The sequence below is a fragment of the Spermophilus citellus genome (genome assembly GCF_964194105.1).
Source record: "Spermophilus citellus genome assembly, chromosome: 11".
Classification (NCBI taxonomy): Eukaryota; Metazoa; Chordata; class Mammalia; order Rodentia; family Sciuridae; genus Spermophilus; species Spermophilus citellus.
The window spans coordinates 84281699-84305639 of NC_138192.1; the positions used below are offsets into that span (position 1 = coordinate 84281699).

General features: G+C 37.6%; 1 protein-coding gene across 1 annotated transcript in view; it reads right to left on the reverse strand.

Annotated features, from left to right (window-relative positions):
• CERKL (CERK like autophagy regulator) overlaps positions 1 to 23941 on the reverse strand; it is a gene marked incomplete at its 5' end in the record, with an annotated part of 125128 nt that overhangs the window by 28576 nt on the left and 72611 nt on the right. Inside the window, 3 exons of the mRNA XM_081262467.1 lie at positions 5194 to 5336; positions 14480 to 14543; positions 21418 to 21549. Coding sequence (XP_081118593.1) covers positions 5194 to 5336; positions 14480 to 14543; positions 21418 to 21549 — 339 coding nt within the window. The remainder of the gene's footprint in view (positions 1 to 5193; positions 5337 to 14479; positions 14544 to 21417; positions 21550 to 23941) is intronic.

Here is a 23941-nt window from a genome sequence, read left to right on the forward strand (position 1 = left end):
TCTCACCTTAGTTAGAAGGGCAGCTATCAAGAATACAAACAATAATAAGTATTGGTGAGGATGTGGGGGGAAAGGCACACTCATACAATGCTGGTGGGACTGCAAATGGTGCAGCCAATCTTGAAAGCAGTATGGAGATTCCTTGGAAAACTTGGAATAGAACCACCATTTGACCTAGCTATCTCACTCCTCGGTTTACACTCCTTGGTTTACACAAAGGACTTAAAAACAGCATACTACAGGGACACAGCCACTTCAATGTTTACAAGCAGCACAATTCACAGTAGCTAAATTGTGAAACCAACCCAGATACCCTTCAGTAGATGAATGAATAAGGAAACATTGATATATATATATATATATATATATATATATATATATATATATATATATATATATATATAATGAAATATTACTCAGCATTAAAAGAGAATAAAATCATGGCATTTGCAGGTAAATGGATGGCGTGGGAGAACATAATGCTAAGTGAACATAATGCTAAGTTGTATACTTTGTATACAACCAGTGACTTGAAAAATTGTACTCTATATGTGTAATATGAAATGAATTGCATTCTGCCATCATGTAATAACAAATTAGAATAAATAATTTAATAAAAAATAATTTTAAAAAAAGAAGGAAATTGCATATTTTGTGACAACATAGTTAAACTTGGAAGATGATGTTCTAGTGAAATAAAAGCCACAGAGACACAAATGCTGCCTGATCTCACTTATTTGTGGGATCTTGAAACAAAAAGAAATAAAGAAAAAAAAAATAAAGAACTCAGAGAAGCACAGAGTTCACAGTACCAAGGCCTGGAGGAAGGGAAGCTCAAAGACATATTTGTCGGATGAGGAAAAAATTAAGTTAGGAAGATTAAGTGCAAGAGATCTATTGTAAAAAATGGTGACTATAGTTAAGAATGTGTTACATACTGGAAAATTGCTAGGTGTAGAGTTGAAGTGTTTTCCCAAAATAAGTATGTGAGGTAATGCATATGTTAATTGTCTCAATTTAGCCATTCTACTATGTATACACATTTCAAAATATCACGTTGTACTTGTTAAACGTATACAATTTTATGTCAATTTAAAAGTAGATGAAGATAAGTAGTTTGAGATAGTTATTAATGGAAACAAATTAATTTTAAAAAAATATTCACCCTTGGTCCCCACTCCAGGCATACTGAATCGGAGACTGAAGATTTTAAGATCCTCAGGTGATTTGTGTGCATAGTGTCTTGAGGTATGGATAGAACGTGTGGTCTATGTGCAGTATTAAGATTACCTGGGAGCTTTTTAAAAATGAAAATTCCTGTTTCACCTCCAAGGCATGTAGCATGGGTGTTCATGTGTGCCTGCACTCTTCAAGTGACTTATACATGCTCCAGGTTGAGAACAAAGTGGTTAGAAACCTGTTACTCTATGGATTTTAATCTAGGCCTTTCCAATGACTTTTGACCTTCTACAGCTTGCCTTTTGGTCATCTAATTGCTAATTCATCTGGAATGAAAAAGAAAAATAAAGAAGAAACTAATCAATATTTTCTTCCCAATCAGATGTATGGTAAAGAATTTGGAGGAAGCCATGTAATTAGAAATATTTAGGATTATCGATGGATTATAGTACTCCACTTAATACATTTCCTCCATTGCCATGGTTAATTAGGAGTAAACCATAAAAGCATTCCTCTAGAAAGGCCATTTAAAAACAGTGAAATGTTGTCATGTGCAATAGAGAATGACACATATCATGACTCAATAAAATACTATTTATTCCCTGTAAGTTTGAAGAATGCTGAGTTTGCCCAAGCACAAATCCTTTCAGAATGCTAGAGAGGGATTTTATTTTTGTGTCCTCTTAGACTTTGCAACATTGCAACTTCTTCCTAATTCTGTAGAATTTAGCAGATACTAGGCATGACCAGAAACCAGAACATTATTTAGGTCACCTACTCATTAGTGCATACCTTGATCTTTGAATGGGGTGTTTTTTTAACATTCTGAAGAAAAAAGAAAAGTTCACGAGAAAGTACATGTAAAACTCCAAAATTATAGAGGCTTTTAGATTTTTGTTTGAAAAATCTGAAAGATCACATTTTGTTTCAGAAAATTGTACTCTATTTGAAAAGATATCTACATGCCAAAAGAACATGCTACTCACATAAATAACAACGGTGTAATTTTAACATTCTCACAAAAGCTATAAATGTTCTACCTCAAGGTAAACATTTTAATTAGCCTAAAAAGTTATTTTTCTTAACACTACCAGCAACTTTGCCCACCCTCCCCCTCCCCAGACCTGCTAAAATGTGCCAAATACAAAGTGTAAGGACAGAAGTAGCAGTTCATGTAAAGCAAGATAGATGTTTACGAGGCAGACACTACAGAGGTTTGGGGGAAAAAAAAAAAGAAAGAAAGACAAGGAAAAGAAAAGAGAAAAAAAAATGTCCTTGGAAGTGCAAGCACTTCTGCAGAACAATTAACTTAATTAACCAGACATCATGAATATTCATAAGGCTGTTAATGTCTCCCACATCCAAACAGATAAATGTGATGTAATGACTTCCTAGTCAAGCATATCTAAAATTCTCATGAAAACAGCACCTACACTTTGGTTCTCTGCCTGAAATATCATAGAAATTAACAGTCCCTCGGCAATATTTTATTCTCCTCAAATTAATTGGAAAGCATGAATTTTTTAATGCAAACTCTATAGGAATATATGGTTCACAGCCATCAGTATGTGGATTGAGCCTTGTTTTACAACAACTGGATTGCTTTTTTATTTTTATGTCCTCTCAGGCTTTTTCCTCTATCTACCCTCCCTCCCCAGTTTTAATCGGAATCTCTGTATAGTTCCTTAGCACCAGTTCCCATAGCAACAAACACCATTCCTAATGGCCAGCAGTTCAAATACAGGCTTCCCCACATCTGATCCATTTGAATCTGACCATAATTCAGCGGCTTAGTCTGTTGGCTCAGTGGAGTAATTTACTAAACACTCTCCCTCTGGGTGTCTCTCTCCAGGAGGCAAATGGCTTCAAAGGCAGACTGTTTCCTCATGTTCAGATTGGAAACTTCCTGCCTAGCTCTTGTTTCCATTCTCTATCAAAAGCCCTGACTAGGCATAGCATCCTCATATTAAATACAGCCCACACATGACTTTCTCCTCCTATTAGATGGAATTAGTAAACTGGAACTCCTATCCAACAACCAGAATTTTGGCAGCATGCTGTCATCTTTTAAACAAAAAGCATTACAATGGTGTTTCCACAGATACCCACTGAATACAATTTATTTTTGAAATTAGAAATTTGCTTTAAAATTACAAAAATGTAATGCTATTTCTTTATTAAATCATAGCTGCATATTAAAAACATAAGCATAGCTAGCGTAGCTAAGTGCCCACTTTATGCCAAATGCATATTTCTTGGGACACCCTTTTCCAGTTTTGATGCATGGCAGCTCATGAACTCAGGAATTTAGAAAAACAGTGACTTACTAAATACATCCATTTTGCATGGAGGTACATGTTGGAAGGGTTACACTAACTGCATTCAGAACTACAAAAATGATAACAACAACAACAAAAGACATAAAAAAATCCCCAAATAATTCATCTTTTTCCTCCTTTGAATTGAGGTTATTTGTTATCTTTCACTTATGGACCATTATAGATTTTTCTACATATAACTTACAATTATATCATAATTTATCCTAATAATCTCCATTTTTACATTATTGTTTTTATGATTTTATACTCTCAAAAGACATTTGGCTATCTTTGGTCCTTGGTCAATTTAGCAGCAATATTAAATATTCTAAAAATCATGGCTATCGAATAGAATAAATTTTCTTCTAACCATGTGCATTATTTTCAGAAGGAAAATATTTTTCCTCCTTTTAAAAACAAGGCATGATGTTTTAAGAATGAAAAAAAATCAATTTCCTTCATTGTTGTTTATTTAAATATAATTTAGGGTGAAGCTTGCAGAAAGTGTTTTCTTTTCTGGACCAGGGTTTGGCTCTAGCAGTTCTCCCTGGCTTCCATCTCTTCGTGCCCACTTCCAGTAATGATTCCACGTCTTGCTACAAAATGGATTCTCCTAGAACAAACTCCATCAGGTTGCTCCCTTGATCTGGAGCAATCCGTTGTTCCCTACTGCTTCTTTTTTTTTTTTTTTTAATAATTTTTTAAAAATATTTATTTATTTATTTATTTTAGTTTTCGGCAGACACAACATCTTTGTTTGTATGTGGTGCTGAGGATCGAACCCGGGCTGCACGCATGTCAGGCGAGCGTGCTACCACTTGAGCCACATCCCCAGTCCCCTACTGCTTCTTAAATACAATTTAGACCCTATGGCTTCAGTCTGGCCCATTTTGACACTAATATCTCCCATCCAATGGCCAGTTTTCCATTTTATAAACACTTCTGGGTTTTGCCGTTATTATTTTTTTAGCTAAAAAAATAAATAGCTTACTGTGATCTTTTTAGGCCAGAGAGCCTATCCACTTTAAGGCCTGATTCAATTGCTATTTGCTCTAGAAAGCCATCTTTATATTCATTCACTTGAGAAACTATCCTGCACTGTGTTATATTCTCTTCCAGGCATTGGAAATAAGGTAGTGGATGGAAAGATAACCAGTCTGGCCTTGATGGAGCTCACCCTCTAGGGCTTGGATCCTCCTTCTAGTTGGAAGGAATCTTTGGATATTCAAGGTTTTCTGATTATAGTTCAATTATAGTTCAGTTTCACATTTTACCTTGTATGAAATTAAAAACATTTTGACTGATGGGAGCCCCATTTTGAAACTTCCTATCTAGTACTATGTAACCATTAGACCTGTGTATGGAAGGCAGAATAATATTAATTTCATCTATTGATTGTTTAAACTATGTTCTTAACCCATAGTACATGCCATCTTATTTAGTACTACAACAAATCTGTAATGAAGTAAATATTATGAATTATCCCCACTTTATAGATAAAAAAAAAAAAAACTAGGCTCAAAGAGATTGCATTGTTCAAAGACTCACATTTGCTAGTGGAGATGCCAGAAGTTAAGCTTGGGTCTTTCAGACTCAAGGTTTATACATTTATCTTGTGTCATATTGACTAGGTTAGGAAGTAGGAAAGGGAATGATGGAGGAGAGTCAATTTAGCATATACATGGCCACCCCTTGCCTGCTGGTATTAAGCCGAGTGGAAGCTGTGCTCTGACAGGAGTTAGGATTTGGTCTGTTTCTATCCCAGCACTCTTCTGGGCTCTGAGAAGCAAAGCATGGGCTACTTCACTAGCAGATCCATCTCCACCAACACATACAACACTAGAAAAAAGAAATTAAGCAAAAGCAAGAATTTAAAAATAATTGGTAATTACTCACAAAATCTAGACTTCTGAATATTTTACTAATCTTACATAGTCATATGCAAGCCTCATACTCACCTTCAATTTGTAGTATAATCAATGGCTAAGAAGACACAAGCACTGAAAAGGTAAAGTTACTCTAAGTGGAAAACCTAGATAGTCCCCACAGACAAAATATTTTTATGTGCATTGAGGCATTAAAACTTTTGAACATGTTAATTCACATCTTTCAAAAGCATATAATTCTCATTCTGTTTGTTAATAATACTGTCACCTACAATTCATTTCACACCAACCAATGTCATAAAATTCAGCTAATTCTCAATAAAACTCTGAAATGACAGCAATAAAAAAATCATGTAAAATATGAAGCTTTCATTGAAGGAACTGCTAATTATCACTAGTACATGAATATACTAATTGCAAACCTGACCTGGTTTTCATTACATTCCTGATATATGCACTTCTAAATGTACTGTCACTACCCTTTGATTGTAGATAGTACTGCTAATTTTTTTTTTTTGAAGTATTATGGTAAGTAGATTTGGGGGGATAAAGATACACAAAACTGATATCTGATTTTTTTTCATAGTACTTCTATTTAAAAGATGCAAAATAATCTTCACTATCAAAATGCCATCAATTTACCCCAAAGGAGGAAGATTTCTCATTAGGGAAAGTAGGTGTCACAACTTAAGGCCTACAAGGGTCAGCAAGAATGGGAAAACGTGATCATTCTGAAGAGGTGGCAGCTTTTCTACTACAGTCCATTCATATCATGTGGGAGGCCTAGCAAAAGCAGATAGGATTTTTCTAGTGAAACCAAGGATTCTGATTTAGTGAATCAGAATTTAAATTAGTAAATATCCTAATTTATAAATACCAGCAAGAAGCCTTTGTTACATTTTTAAAAACCAAGTGCCAAACAAAACAGCCTATGGGGTATAATCAGAGAGAGGTTCTTAAATATACTGAAAGCATCACTTCCTTCCACCTTCCAGTCCCCTCTCCTAATGGAGGTCAACACCCACAAGGGCTAGGCAATCCAGGTCCACTGTGGTTATAAGAAAGATCCAGCTTTTCTTTCTTTTCTTTCTTTCTTTATTTTTTTCCTTCATGGCATTGTCCTTACTGTTTTATGTCTGAATGAATTCCAGGTTTTTACAATGTGGTGACTGATTCAGAGAAAGGGGATACTATCTGTTATGACTTAGATGTGAGATGCTTCCCAAAAGCTCCTGTGACAGACAATGAAATAAGGTTCAAAGGTGAAACAATTAGATAAAGTGAGTTATAATGAAATCAGTAGATTAATCCCCTGATAGGAATTAACTGGCAGATAGGGTGTGGCTAGAGGAGGTAGTTTATGGAAGTCATGCCTTTGGGATATATATTTTATCCTTGATGAACTGAGCACTCTGCTTGTCATTGTTGCCATATCCTGAGCTGCTTTCCTCCTCCTCACTCTTCCACAGTGATATTCTGCTTCACCTTGGGCCCAGAAAAATAGAGTTGGTCAATCTTGGACTGAGACCTCTGAAACTTTGAGCACCCAAGAAACTTTTCCTCCTCTAAAATTGTTCTTTTGGGGACTTATGTTCACAGCAACAAAAAAAGCTGACTAAAATAATTACCTACTAGGGACAAACTATATGTCAGATATGCTTATCCTTTACTATTAAATCCTCATAATTCTGTGCACTAGCCATTGACTCCATCTTTATAAATGGAGAAAACAAAGTGTGGTTTGAATATTTCCCATTGATTTCAAAAATCTCCATTAGATTTCCAAACATTCTATGAATTTAGTATAGTCCATATGATCCATACCAGTATACATGCTGATATTTATGTGTGATCTAAAAGGACCACATAAAATCATCCAAAAAGCATTTAATTTTGCACTAAAGAACTTGACTCCTACATACACAGGATGGCAATACTCAATTCCTGGAATCTTGCATACAGTTATACCATTGGGCATCTGTTAACTCATTACTGGAGTTAGCAGAGATGGCCTTTCCATAGTATGCTCTGCTACAAAAATCTTTGAAATTTTGTCATAACATGCACTGTTAAATATTTTGAAACTAATAGTAAATCATCACTATATAAAATCAGGCACTGTTCTCAGCACTCGCCTTGTGTTACCTCATTTAACTTGAGCCATAGATGTATACAAGAAATGCTATGGCCTCCAATTACAGATTAGGAAACTAAGCATAGAAAGATTAAGTACTTTTTCCATGGTCATATCACTAGTAAGTGGTAGAACAGGGATTTGAAACAAGAAAATTTGCCCTTAAAGACAGCACTATTATTCACTATATTCTTTTCTACATAGAAAAAACAATGAAAGTAGCCTCAGGAGAATTTTTGTTACTTTGAAAATTACTTTGAAAACCCATAAAACCAGACCAAAATTGAATGACTCAGGAAGATATATATTTATTTATGTCAACTACTACTAGATCATTAAGGTTATGTTCCGGTATAGTTCTTCAATCTAAGGGATAGACTTAATTAAGGCTTAGTACAAAAACATCACAAGAGGTTGCATACCCTAAGAGAAAAAAATATTCAAATTTCTATATAAATTTAATTTAACCACACTTAAAAGTTACTCTAAAATATAAACCCTATAGTAATTATTACTTTCCATATGGAACATCTTCTTGTTTTTAGAGTAAGTAAACTCCTTATTGCCATGGCTCCATGTGGAATGATTTAGTCTAGAAAAGTAAAATTGAAGGGTTAATATTTTATTTCTCTTTTGAAATGGTGACAAGGAAAAATGTAAATAGCAGTTTATAAATTGATCTATCAACTGACATCTTTGAAATGTTGAGGATAGTATTGGTTTTTGATTCAATGTTTTTCATTTTTCTGAAAGATTTATTTCTACTTAAGTAGTACAGATATCATGGTCGATCTGATAAAATGTAAACATTAGCCAAATAAAATCTAGATTATGTGGGTCTAGTTAATAGTAGAAGGAACCAAAGAAAAAACTAATTCAACAAACTCAATACACTGAAACAAATAGTAAATACATGGTTGTAAAATCTACAGATTGGTTTAAGTATATTCACATTTGTAAATGTAACTGTTAGTGCTCCAAGTATGTGCAGTTGATATTACTTCCTCTTCATGACCAACATAAACAGGCAATATGGAATATGAAGTTCCTCCAAGTTTTAGCAGTGGATCTAAGTGTTTGCTAGAACACACCAGAGTGGGCACTAGCTGTCACGCATGCTGATGTGCTGTTTCTGTGGACGAAGGGGGATGGCTGAGGCTGAACTGTGGCTGTATAGAAATACGACGACAAACAAGTTGGCAACACCCTAAAAGAAAGGCACGGGTCTTAAGGCGATAGAAAAGCACTAGTGTGGAAACCCATCTGCGTGCAATGGCAGTAAAGCCGGCAGAGTGCAAGGGCTTTCCAACACTAAGAGAATAACAAAGAAAGACATGTCGATCCCAGTGCAATGTTCATAAAACTTGGGGTGCAACGACCATGTCAAAGATTTACTGTTTAATCTGCGCAAGCCAGACTTGAGGTGAGATGCCATTTTCTAAAGCTGCAAGAGCTTGTATGATCATAGCTTTATCTGGACCAATTTCCAGCCAAATATTCGCCAATGATACGGGAGGCATTCCTGGAATCATTAAATCATGAACCGGCATCGGCATTGGCCAAGCCCGTGCCGCTGCCCACCACTGCATTGGTGTCATCCATGTCATCGGCACCAGCACCAGAGCCAGAGCGCTCAGCAGAATGAAGATCCTCATCACGGGATTGCTGTGGTATTTCTTGTTGCTGAGTAGCTGGCGTCAAGACTCTTCTTGTCAGGCGTTCAGGGACCCACAATGGTTCCGTGCGATCCTGGGGAAAAACACATACAGATCCTCGTGCCCATGTCAGCACGGGGTCGGGGCCGTTCCATTGGCCCGTAAGAACATCTTTCCACTTAACATAGCCACTCACAGAGGGCTGAGGGGACACATGTCTATCGGCCACAGAGCGACCGTGAATATCCAAATTCAAAAAATTAATGGTAAAGAGAGCTAAGGACAGGCGTTCTTTAGGAGTATATTCAGCTCCTATTCCCCCCTTTTGTTTTTGTAAAGTTTCCTTTAAGGTGCGATGAGCACGCTCAACAGTAGGCTGCCGCATAGTGGCAAGCACACATAATTGGAAAGGTTTATCACTTTGGAGCCTGCATAAAGTAGCATGTTGTATAGCTTCTTCTACTGTCATAAGGGCCGCTCTAGCCTCTTTAGTGAGGCTACGAGGGGAAGTAAGATCTGGATCACCCCTAAGAGTAGCATACAAAGGCTGTAGCATAACATTAGAAATATGTAAATATCCTCGTATCCAATTAATATCTCCCAGCAGTTTTTGATAATCATTTAGAGTTTGGAGATCCTGAGTTCGTATGGTGATTTTTTGTGGTCGTAATTTGCCATACCCAATTGTTGCTCCCAAATACTTAATAGAATCCCCTGTTTGAACCTTTTCAGGTGCAATATGCAGTCCATATTGAGCTAACAACTTCACTAGGTCTTTATAGGCCTCATGAATTGTCTGCTCTAATTTAGCAGCCAATAATCCTGTATCAAGTAATCCCACAATAGATTCACCTTCTATGCTTAATTCCAAAGTAGGGCGATTGCTCATATCTAGTGACAAACAAGCACAATTCCCTCCGGTGGCACCAATCTCATTCCCTGTCCGTGACCTTGAGTCAGCAGGGAAGTGATTATGCAAACTAGGCAAAATTAGTAATTGAGCAATCCGATCTCCTGGGGAGATGGACACAATGCCCCCTGGAGCTTCCACCATAACCTTTACTATCCCTACAGTATCAGGACTTATGACTCCGGGGAAAACACGAAGACCTTGTAAAATAGAGGATGCACGTCCAATTAGCAAACCTACAGTGCCAGGTGGTAAAGGCCCTTTGAACTCAGTTTCCACCAATTGGACTCCCATCTTAGGTGTTAATACGAGTCTGGAGGTGGAACAGAGGTCCAATCCCGCGGCACCTGTAGTGGCTCTCCGCGTTTCATGGGATGGCGTAGAGATGGCCATGTCTCGGGTTCGGGTGTAACATTCTCCACTGCCCCATATATTTGTGGGCCCTGGGGTCGAGGGCCCCGTCGGCCGTTTTTTGGCCCAGCTGAAATAGGTTGTCCATGAATGTCCCTCACTGATCTACACTCTTTTGCCCAATGCTTCCCCTTTTTGCATCTTGGACACAACCCCGGTAGACGAAAGCCATTGGAAGGGCCACCGTGAGGAGGTCCAGTAAAATTGTCTTTTTTGGGACATTCACGTCTGACATGACTGGGTTGACCACAATGGAAGCACGTTCCGGCGGCAGGACCGCCCCCTTTTGCAATCCGAAGGACAGCAGCTGCAAGACCTGCATTAGTTAAAGGTCCTCCAATCTCTCTACACACCTTCATCCATGCTTCTATGCCTTTGTTCTTATAAGGAGCGATTGCTGCTTTACATTCCTTGGTGCATTGCTCAAAGACCAATTGCTTAACAAGGGGCATGGCTCTATCAGGATCCCCAAAAATCTTTCCAGCGGCGTCCACCATCCTTGCTACAAAGTCTGAAAAGGGTTCTGTAGGGCCTTGTATAATCTTGGTCAAATTACCAGATACCTCTCCTCTGTTTGGAAGTGACTTCCATGCCCGAATGCAAATGTTATTAATTTGATCATATACCTCAAGAGGGAATCCTGTCTGTTGATTAGCAAATCTACCTTGCCCCAAAAGCATGTCCTTATCCCAATGATGATGTCCCGCCGCATGGTTTTGGGCGGCCTGTTCTATTGCGCCCTCTAACACAAATGTTCTCCAGTCCAAATATTTACCTGGGGAAACACAAGCCCGAACAAGGCTAGCCCAATCAGAGGGAGTCATACAGTATCTAGACAGACTCTCCACCTGAGTTAGTGTGAAGGCGGCATCCACCCCATAAGTGCGCACAGACTCCGCCAGGGTCTCCACAATTTTAAAATCTAAAGGCTCATGGAATCTTCCCCTATTATCGTCCTGAAAAACTGGATAAGCAAGACCCATCTCAGCGTGAACAGCCTTCCATGTTTGAGCATGGAAAGCTCTCCCCGAAACACCCCCACCATACGGCGGTGGATCCGGAGGATCACATTTCTTTGCTCCCTTCTCCTACAGCTAAACTCCCTAGCTGGCGAGACAGCCTCCCAAGCTCCTCCTCCTCATTCTCCTCTTCCTCTGACCCACTTTCACATGGAGGTGTGCGCAGCGCACTGAGATCTGGATACAATCGCCTCTTCCCCTGTTTCACGCTCCGCACACTTCCATCCTCCCGAGATACCTCACTTCCTGCCGTCTCTGATTTCTCCTCATGTAATTGTTCTAGAACTTCCTGTCCTTTAGTAAGTGCGTCATGACATCTGTCCTCTGTGAGGCAACTACGGACTATTCTCCAAAGGGGTATCACCCCGCCCTCTAATATGCCCTGCTCAGAAGCAGAGTCAAGATCTTTGCCTAATTTATCCCAACTAGGTATGGTAAGGCTGCCCGAAAATGCAAACCACGGTGCAGCAATATCTATCTTCTGTAAAAATCTCTGTAAAGTACGATGCTTCACTTCCAGGCCCTTGGAACGTAACAGGCCATCTAGGGCCAGGAGAAGCGGACTTGAAGATGCGGCACCCATGACACAACAACAAAAGAAACACAGAAAACAAAAGACACAGACGACAAAAGAAACACAGAAAACAAAAGTGAAAGTACACATTGCAGCTGCAATAAAATATGAGGCTCTCTCTTTCTTTGTAGAGGAGCTGACCCCGCTTTGGTCGCGGGTCCCACTTACCTGGGACTATCCGGTGCACCACCCCTGACGTCTGAAAGTTCTGGTTCCCGGGTTTCGGCACCACTTGTCGCGACCCCCTTGCCCGCAAGGAAGACGCAACAACAGGAATCTTCTTTCAGCCGTTTATTCAGGTCCTTGATATTTCTTCTTCTCTCCCTCGGATGCCTCTCCCAGCCTTAATAAAGCATCTCAAGCCCCAATGCGAAGCTGCCACGTGGAGCTTTCTCATAGGGTGTTAAAAAACCATGCGCCAACTCTCCCAAATAAGGAGTTGTTTGTTACAGACCACAGCGGAGCCAGCGCCATCTTGTAATGGCGACCACAGTCCGCAGAAACGGCTCACCACACATAGTGAATGAAATTATGTTTTTATTCTTCTCCCCATATACCTCTCTACATATTTCTAAGTATGGGAACTTAAAAATTACCATTTTATTAAGGTAATTATCCCGATCACCAGCTCCTACTGGAAAAACTAAACCCATGAAAACAAATGAATTATTTGAAGCATTTAGGAACATAGATTTCCAGTAAAAAAAATTATAAGTCCAAAGTGTATTTGCATATTATAGGGTTTGGAAATAGTTAAATCACCAAACTCATTTATTGGTCAGGTCAAACACCCTTGGCTGAAGAATATACAAGTAATAACTAAGGATCTAAGTATCTCTTAGCACCACAATTCAAAACTGCATGGGAAATAAAGAATTAAATATGTTTAGGTAAAGAGAAAAATATTCCTAAACCACATTTGAGCAATTTCTTCAGATTCAGCAAAGTTCTTCTTAATCCTTGCCATACCAATAGAACATATTTATAGATGCCACATTGGACAGAATATTCCATATCACTGGTGGGCAACTCCAGGGTTAGTATCTATGATACCTGTTACTCTTATCATTCACATATTCAAGTTTTAAAGTAAAGACTCTTTTTGTAATGCAGCTACCCTCATGTATTCCTGGCTCAGGACTATGTAACATATTGAGGGAGATGGTGGGCATGATTCTCCCAATTACTTTCCTTTAAACTGTTTTAAGAAACAGTTTAAAGATAATTAGCTTAAATAGCTTTTAAGATAATTTCCTAAATGTAGCTTATTGCTCCTTCTGTTTGCTTTTAAGTACAAAGTTCTAAAGTAACTGCCTATCCATACTCTTGATCTTATGTGATATTGCTATCTAGATTTAGTCTTCTCTATTGTCTTTGTGCTAAATCATATTTTACTTACCAAACTTTCTTCTTCATCAGCTACTTGTTTTCTCATCAAACTATATTAAGCATTTCTGAAAACAATACTGCCAATGCTTCATTTTGAGCACATCTCTTCCCTCTACAAATATGAACATTTCTTTAGGAAGATTAGTCTTTCACATTCATAAAAACGGAGTCCCAACTGCCTTTCCTGACCTTATGGATCCTTTGTCACCCCCTGCTCATCACAATGTGACACAGATTAGTCACACCCCACCCTTTTAAACTCTCAGATAGCCCCTCCTGTAAAAACTAAATAATTCTTCCCTGAAGTAATATGTTTTAGTCTTATTCATCAACCCAGCACTTTCACAAATCAATTTACCTGATTTTTAAAAAGGGCTATTACGTGTGTGTTGTTTGCCTTGTTCCAATGTTATAATATTTTTAAGGTTGACATACCAATGACAAACCCTGCATACTCCCACAATGCATTGGAAACTTGGAAATACATCATTCTGGAAATAATTTTTTTGTTTTTCCAAAATATTTACCTCAACCAGTCATAGCAAAATAAATTACTAGGTAGATATTAAAACTATTAATAAATTTACAGGAGAGAGCCATAGCACTAATAACATATAACCAGTATGATATCATCTTTCAATGTTTTTCTAGATACTCACATGGTAAAAGCATAGAATTAAGTATTATATATGCAAATGTATGCACATTAAATAAGCATAGGGCAATACACTGTGATTTTTTCAAACTTAAAATGAGATTTCTTTTTGCTTTTCTATGCTAGATCCTGAGAGGTGGAATGACCATGACATATCACCAAAAATTTTTATGTAGATATGAGTAAAATAGATTAAAATAGAATAGTGACATGGAATATATATTATATATACATACATATCAGAAATGTTTAAAAATTATGGCTCCCAAATATGCAGCTAAAACCTAACAAAAGCATGGAATAACATAAGCTATATGATATATATATTAAAATTAATAATATAACATACCCATCAAATCCCTGGAGTTCACATTCCTTAAGCAGGGACAGAGCATGTCCTTTATATTCCATTACTATTAAAAAAAAAAACAACACACACACACACACACACACACAAAATAAAAGCTTTAAATAATGTTCTGCACTTTTTTTAACTTGGTTTGGCAAAATAATATGATTAACATATGGTTGGGTCATAAAACAACACTTATTCTTGAATATTTATATTTTAATCATAGAAAAGAGGCTTACATGTTAGTTGCCTGGTGTATTTTATAGCTTTATGCAAAAGAGGGTCACATATTTGTTCCAACTACATAAGTCATTTGGTGATTTCCAACACAGAGTAGTTAGAGAATTTATCTTGGTGCCTGTCTGTTTAGTGTTCCCCAAATAAGACACATTTCCTTTAAATCAGAAGCTTACGAGCAGGAGTATTTTGAAAATACAGCATATTAGCTGGCACTGAACAGTCAATGTAAAATCACTTTGGCAACCTTACATGAATAAATTAGTTGAAAGGTTAGTGTAAGATTTACATACCAGAAGAATGTGTATCTGGAACTGCTAGACTGAAAAAAGGAGGAGTTGGATGTGAAAATATGAAGTCAAGCCAACACCAGTGATAAGAGACCCAGTCCAGGAGGAGGGTGGCACACAGGCCCACCAGAGCCCGGATCCTCCAAGGAAATGAGTCTGTCACACCGTATCGCTGTCTCCACAGTCACTGATGCCCTGTGCAGTATTGTAAATGCCAGTGAAGACAGGATAAACGGGCACACTGCAGATGGCACCAAGCATCACAACCACATTTAGCATTTTCTAGGGGAGCTCTGCCAGAAGAGACAGCCCAGCTGTATCCACCCATCAAAGATTTCTGCTGACTGACATGACATTGCAGATGGATTTTTTGTGTAAGAATGTGCATCATTATATGCAAGATTACATTAATCTTTCATGCCTGTCTGTCCCTGGTGCCAGCATGGTTCAAGCTTCTCCTGCGATGATTTTAGATATTGTTAAAAATTATTAGTCTTGGTGTCTAAGAGAATCATTCTGTATCCAGCAGTGTTACATTATAATTCTCCCACAGCTTATTCAAAATGCTGCTAACATTCACATGAATAAAACCTCTCTATATTAAATTCTAACCAGAAGAAAACTATAATAAAGCTAAATATAAAATATTAATATTAATAAAGTTGGAAGGTTAAGTTATCATAAAAGACGTGTGCTGATAATTCATTTATAACCACAGTAAGTAGTTGAAACCTAACAATGGGAAATAATGTCTGACATAGACACATTAAAAATAATTAAGGATATTATGAAGAAATATTTATATTGAAAATCAGTTTATCAAGTCTTTCTTGGTCTGGTGATGAATCAGTTTATCAAGTTTACTTTTGGTAACACTATTCAAATCCAATACAAAATTAGCCTAAAATTATGTTATAGTTGTATGTCATTTTTTGTTTGGGAACATTTTAAATAATTTACTTTGATCTTATAGGTGATAGCTGACTATATACCATGCAACCTCTTTAAAAGTAAGTTTTAAGAGATATTACATAAGTTAAATAAAATCATTTATCTGGACTAATTTTTTAAAAATCAACGAAAGCTGACTACAAGAAAATATATTAGCAGAAGGTACAAAATGAAGAGTCTTTGGCCTCAGGGAGTTTACACTCTGGAGATAAACAGTATACACTAGTTATAAAACAAATATATGAAGTAGAAATAAGTGATCATAAAGAAAATAAATGTAGTGCAGAAGAATAATGCATGATTTGGACTACTATTTGAAGTTAAAAGAACCAAAATCTATGTTTAGACAGGCTGTTAAGGACTGTTGAATCAGAGAGCTGAATTCAAATCATCCTACACCAAATAAATATAAAGAGTAGATGGCTAGGAAAATAAATTTCAAAAATGTATATAATCTAATCTCTCTTTTTTTTTAAGATCCTTTCCCTTTCCTATTGGCACTCTGGGCTCTTTTTACATGTGGATTTGGAGTCTTCATAATTGACTGGGTTTTTAACACAGTCTCCTACTGGGACCCGTACTCTTCAGTGTAGGTATTACTCCTACAGGAAGACAGAGGAGAGTGGTGTCTTGAGGTGGACATCAAGTGCTTAAACTGAATTTGAAAATAAAATCAGATGTGATCTGATATGGACATCAGGAAACATTTCTTGTTCTGGAGATAAAATTCTATTGTGGAATTGGATACTGAGATGTCAATGTCTTTCCTGTCCTACAGGTATTTCAAACTCACTTAAGAAGTGAACTCAACATGTCCCCCTTAAGTATAGCATTCTTTTTGTGTTCTGTCATCCACCCCCAAGGCAGGAAACAACTCCTCCTTGGTTATCCCTCCTCTCTCTGGAACCACTCCGTGGCCAACACTGTCTATTAACCATGCTCCTTTCTCCCTCACAGCTGATGCCGTCAGTCTGGGCATTATCAGTTCATGTGTGTACTACAACAGCCTCTTCTCTCCAACTTCTGTCCCACTCTAGTCAGAATGGCCTCATTGAACATATTTCAATTAAATCACTCATGGCATAAACGTCACTGATGACTCTTTATATTCCAAATTTTCAAATCCTTGAAATATTCCATATTTCAAACTTCCAACTTTCTAACCCACACAAGTGTTAGAAACAGGATTGGACATATGCACTTACAGTTATTTAAGTTTATAAAGAACAACCTTTCATTCAGAATTCTCTTTTTCTAGCTGGATATGATGCATGAACACCCACTATGTGTACTTTTATTAAAATGCTGGTCAAAGGAAAAGAAGTAAGTTTCCAGGCCTCTAGCACCTTTTAACTCGGTTTCTTCAGACTGCTTAGCATTCTGCTATGTGTGATCAGGAATGACAAGAGGTATCTCCAAGGAATGAAAGGATTCAAGTACAGTCATTAAGAGCCCAAGAGAAACAACACAAAGAGTCTCAGTGAAAGGGTTAAAGGTTAGAAGCATTATGCTAGAAGGAGAAAGAAGAAAAAAATGATAGAAAGAAAGGAGGGTAGGAAGGAAGAGAGGTGAAGAAAAGGGAACACCTCTTAGCCACTTTCTGGACAATTCTTTCCAAGAGGTAAAATTATCTGGGGCCAGGCACTCCCATGGGCACTGAGCTGGCAGAGGTCATGTTTGCATTCAGAGAAGTGTCTTGAACACAATAAGTTCTGTCATCTGTTAATACATAGTGAAGAAGATGGATGTGCCTGTCAAGAACAAGAGAGATCAAGGGCAGACAGATATCTGTCTTATATTTCAATGATACTTATACAGTAGGTAGGATATAATTATGCTGCAAAAGACAACAAACATTAACTCTAGTAGATGACAGAAGGAGGGGGATGTCAGCTCTCAAGTTCCCCATGGTGTGCAGTGTGCAGTTTAGCCTCCAACAAGGAAACATGGCTGTAGAGGCAGGTGACTTGCAACACAGTGGCTACTAATGGACAAGCCAGGTGAATGTGGGCTAAATTAGCGCCCCCCCCCAAAAGGTACCTTTTAGTAAGTCAGTTCAGAGGAATGGCTTTTCTACTGCATTCAAAGGCACAGTACATGTGAACACAAGAACATCAAACAAAACTGTCCAGTAACAGTGTACTCTGACTTTAGCATAATCATAATCCACAAGGAGTGCCACACACCTGCACTCCACTACATGGGGAAGCTGAGCTGTGTGGCAGCTATAGTTTTCTTTACTCTTGGTTTTTTCTGCTGCCTTGACTTATGCACTGTATTGTTCTGTGAATTCTCCTATAGCTCATGACACCTCAGCTGTTATTAGATAAGATACTACATTGGGGATATGGGGTATCAGGGAGGGGGGATCATTTTCACTCGAATATTTCAAAAGACGTCCATCTATATTCAGAAGCATTTAGGGTTTCAGCATAAGTCAAAATAAAAGGAATAAGTATATTTTTATTAATGCGATGAGATTCATTTCAAAAAGAAATTTATGGGAAAAAGACTTTTTAATGTATATATCTAGCAGCAATTTTTCTAGCCATGCCACCTATTTATATAGTACTATTTCTTTATGAATTAATTACCATACAAAAAATTTTTAATGTTAATTCATATTCCATTTGGATTTACCAGTGCCCAAAAAGGATATGTTAAAACAATCAACATGAAGATATGCATTCTTTTACATTACTTTTCATATGTTTTTCTTTCAAATAAAGTGAATTAAATATTACACAATTTTATGAAAATGAAACTAATAATCTTGCAACCATTATTTCTATAGCATTTTATAATACATAAAGTAGTTCTACCAAATAACATTTTAAGGTAGGAAGACTAGCAAAATAGGAATAATTTTTATGTAAATATTTAGCCAATATTCATGCTAACATGGCTTAATAAGCAAAGGATGCAATTTTATAATTTTGCCTGTAGGAGGAGTGTTAGGCAGCTAATAATTAGACATTCTATATGAATATAAAAACAAATTCTAAATTTCCATTATGCAAAAAATCTAATTTTGTGTTGAACTGAATTTAATATTTGGCAATACTTTGAAATTTTTAAGGGAGAAAAAAACAGAACATAGTATATTCTCTCCAATATAACTGGTAAGAAGCACATTCCTTTTATTTCCTCTACCTTGGTTCAGACTTCACATACTGGTTTCCTTTTCTCCCAGAGCTCTTTTCCTTTCTAATCTTTATTCTGCTAGTGGAGTCATCATTAGCAAACCTGATTACAACTCTGTGATTAAAGACACTTGACACCAACTGTGGATGGATGCATGAACAAACCACCATGTGTAGCACCCCGACCCAGTCACAGTCTGGACTAGCCTCCCATGGGACACATGGTTGGGAGACTTCCCAGGAGCCATCACGCCTTGTGTTTCCCCAGAAGAACCCAAATTCCCTTTAGTCATCAGCAGTCTTTTGGAAAAGTCTACACTTAGTCCCTGCGAGAGTCTTGATAGTTAGAAGAATGAGTGTTCCAGGTTGGGTGCAAATACTATATTAGTTCAACCAACCCTGAAGAAAGACATGTTAATCCATCTTTAGGATTGAAGCATGTTGGGTCTCCCTCTTTCACGTACACTTACTTCTCCCTATTCTGAGAGATATGGATAAGAAAAGATCCAATTCACTGGCAGTTATTTTTGGATGCTGGAAAGAACTAGATTTAAGATCAAAACTAGGAAGGTAGAGCAAACTTCTAAAGCATGCTCTCTCTCTCCCCTGTCTTCCCTTTCTACACTTTTTGCCTCCTTTGTCTCTCAAGAGCTGTCTAGTGAACCTGCTTTTCTCGAGTTCTCTGATCAAAATTAATATCACCCTGAGATACTATAGTTCTCTTATATATACCACAATTATAATATCTGGTTTTAATTGTCTTTTTGAATCCCTATAAGAGTAACTCAAGAAGGGACATGACAGCTTTATTTTTCTTACATCCTGCAGTGTTTAACACAGAGCAAACATTCAATGAGACAATTTTTTTGTTTTTTGAGATGGAGTCTGTGTTGCCCAAGCTGAACTTGAACTCCTGGGTTCAAGTGATCCTCCTGCCTCAGACTTCTGAGCATCTGGACTGTGGACGTGCACCCTCAATGAGAGATTCTTGAACTGTATGTGATATCCATGTCAAATTGTACTTTAGTGTTCACATAGAAACATACAAGATAATGTTATTGAGTTTTTAATGAGTTTACTCAACTTTTAATACAGTCTCATTCCAGTTAGAATCTTCAAATTTTTCTTTTATCTAATACCTGAAAAATTTTCAGTAAAAAGGATAGATCTCTGAATTTTCTCTTTTCCTCATATATCATTTCTAAGTGAGTCCCAAATCACAAACACAAAAGGTTAACTTTTATGACAACTTTAATTCAGAAATTTTCCACTCCAGGTTTTCATGACAGTTTCTCTTTAACCTCCATTGAAACAGATGTTTTCTGGGGTGACTGAACTTCCCCCAAAGCTTGCCCCTTTTCAGGAACTTCCTTCTACCCAATCCATCAAGTCACTGGGCTTCACTGACCTTATTTACATCGTGCAACCCATCTCCCTTGGTTACAGCTGAGCACAGTCCTGTCATTCTGAATCCCTTCCCCAGGAACTCAGAATTAGGAGTAGGAGACTCCAATTGTGCTCTGGGCTTATTTCTTGGGAGGTTTATTGTGCAATATTCTTCATCAGTAAAAAATTATTGCAAATTTCCATTATGTTAATGAAGCTACACAGAAATAAAGCTAGAAAAAATTGTGATTCTTGATAGTATCAAACACTTATTCTCAGCGTCCAGCAGCAGGAAAGATACGAGTCTTAAGGAAACAAAAGAATTTGGTCATCACATATAAAAACTCGAAGAGTATTACTAATCTCCTTTCTATTAATTTTAACATTAGAAAATTTCTATTTTCCTTAGTATAAAGCTAAGGAAACATTCTTATTTTAGACAATGAATTTAAGCTTCTGGTTTCTCCAAGTCTGACTAAAACCAGCAACTACTTGCTTAGTTTTGACCTAACCAGCAGGGGTCAGAGTCAGAACAAAAACAACCTACCGAAAGATTCCATGGAAAGACATCAGCTATATAAGGGAGCAAAAATCAATTGCTTGCCAAACTGCAGAAATCATGTATAAATAGTAAACATCTCATTGAAGACAAAAAAGTATACAATTTTCTTTAAAATCAATCCTAATAATTGTTGGAAGACTGGAAACATTCTAAAGAGAAGACATTGATATCTTAATAAAAATAGCTTATTAAATAAGGAAACATAACCACTTACACTTCTGGAACTGACCAGAATTATAGGAACAACTTCAAAAGCTTTAGATATTACAAACAGCTCTGCAAGTTTGGATTAAAAACAAATTCAGATTATCTGACTTTCATAAGTGAGATTTTCAATGATAAAATTCCACAATGACAGTGACTCACTTGTGACATCAGTCTTTATCCCTGCAAGCTTTAGCAGAGGTTCCGCCTTCTCATAATAGACCTGGGTAGCTTCTTTTTTGTGACTTTGGGGGTTAAGGAGTATTTTTAATGACTTTGGCCTGTTTGAAAAACCTGAGAAGAAAAAGATAGATTGTCAACAATTTTTCCTTCCATTTAAAATGACAATGTGAAAGTCCATTAGAATGTTATACACATATTTAAATAGTATTTGCTATTTTTATTCAAAATGCTTATAAGTGTATTCCTGGATATGACCATCTTCAAACACTTATGTTTTCCTAATAACAAAGTAGGCTTATTTCTCTTGAAATACATCATGAGATATCACAAAGCACTTATCTATGAAGGAAGGTATAAGCAAATGCAACTCTGTGAACATTAGGCAATGTTTATGTACATTTATCAAATCACAGATATCAAATGTTAGCATTTTTTTTTCCTAGAGAAAAGTGATGAACTGTAACAAAGAGAAGGGTACATCTCCTCTCCTTAGATAAATATGCTCATTATTGGAATTGGGTAGCCCTGGTGACCCCAGGGCTACCAACGTCTGACCTACTGATGGGCCCCAGGCAGAGCAGAGTGAGCAGAGTTGGGACATGGTTGGCACCCACAGCACTGGATACTGGTAGCTAAAAGGAGTGGTTTAGGTCAGAGTTCAAGCCCAAAAAGCAGCCAAGGGAGGAAAAAAAATCTTCTCCAGGGAATTGGGAAAGCAACGCCTCTCAGCGGGGAGTCGCTGATGGTGCTGCCTCACAGTTGGGGCTGAGATTTGATACTACAATTTTCTGGGCTTGCAAGATGCTTATCACTGAGAACCCAGTTGGAGCAGGTGCAAAGCAAATTTTCTGTTGTTAGGAAGGGGCAGGAGCCAAAAGAAAGCTGACAACCGTTTCTTTGATGGTAAGCTGCTCTCAGAGGGCCATGATTCAAGGCTGCAAAAGCAGTTATTAACATCCGGTTTTAATAAAGAGAAGGGAAAAAATATCTATCACAAATGCAAAGTTAGTGCTTCCTACCTCAAGTAGAATAATATTTTATATTTGATAAAATGAGAATCTTTTGACAGCACATATTGTTTTGAGTTTAGGGAGCACTTGAGAGGAAAAACTAGACAGAGCTATGCTGAACTTCTTAAACATTTCCATCAAACTGCCCAGGGCCTCTACTGTGATAGGAAGCCTCTGTCGGGCTTCCAGTCACCTAGGCTGAAAACCTCAAAACCACTCTCACTTTCTTTTCCAAGTTCCTGCATTTGAATGAGTGCTCAGATTCACAGGGAACTACTTGCTTTAATGCCTTCTGCACTTTCTCACTGCCATCCTCTAGTTCAGGGGTCACAGCACGGGCACCCTGGCTATTCTCCCCTCGCTGCACCCTTCAGCATCACAGCTCTGATCAATGCCTCACAGGGCAAAAGCTGCCACAGCTCATCACAGCCTGCAGAGCACACCAAACCCTTAAAACAGTCCTTTGAGTCCTCTTTTCCCCAATCCCAACCTTTCTCTTTTCCTTTCTCTCTCAGGCATATTCAAAAAACACTGAGCATCCATGCTGGGAAGATGGGGAAGGTGATTAAGACCTGGTTCATGCTTCAGAGGAAGAAGACATATCCACAAATGCAAACAGCTCAAGACAGTATTGACTGCTAACAGAACAGCATGCGTAAGGTGGGCCTGTGTGAGAGCAAGATGCATAGTTCTCATTAGGCATCTGGAAAAGGTTTCCATAAGAAAGGAGTATTGAGTGGGGCTTTGGCACATGCAGTTTCTACAGCCTAGAATTCCTTCCTTTATTACCTTTCATCCCACTCCTCAGCAAAAGGGAAAAGTTAGAAATTCTAGGCAGTGAGACTGGCCTGAGCAAATGCATGAAGTTAATCTAAAGGGTTTCTATGTTTCATTTTAATTTCCTTATCATGGTCCAGACCACTGTATTTGTCATCAAATACCAAGTCTACTAGGCCTTCCCTTAGATGGTTTCCCTTTCCATTCTACCCCATTCCTATTTTTAATCAAAATCTTTCAGAGCTTGTTCCAAATGTCACTTCCTCACTGAAGCCTCTCCTAATCACCAACTGAATTCAGTCCTCTCGGTTCTTGGCTCCCAAGAACTATTTCTTTTATCATGTGGAGTTACCAGTGGTCATGTATTCATATGTGAACACATGAAAGTAATGTCCAATTCATTTTACTGCCTTTCCTATTCCCATTTTCCCTCCCTTCCCTTTATTCCACTTCGGACATTGAATTTCTTGACCACCCAATTCCACGAGTAACTCTCACATCAAACAAATAAAGGGCAAAAATGGAAAAGCTGTTTTGTAGAATAATTAGTAATATGTAATACATTGTAAAGGAAGAGAAAATCACTATTTTAATTCATTAATGTAATAACCAATTGAGACAGGAAACAAGTAATGGATGCTAAAACTATCCTGTGATGATCATTTGGGACAAAATATTTATGTATTACTCTTAAACTGTGTCCCTTGTCATTAGTT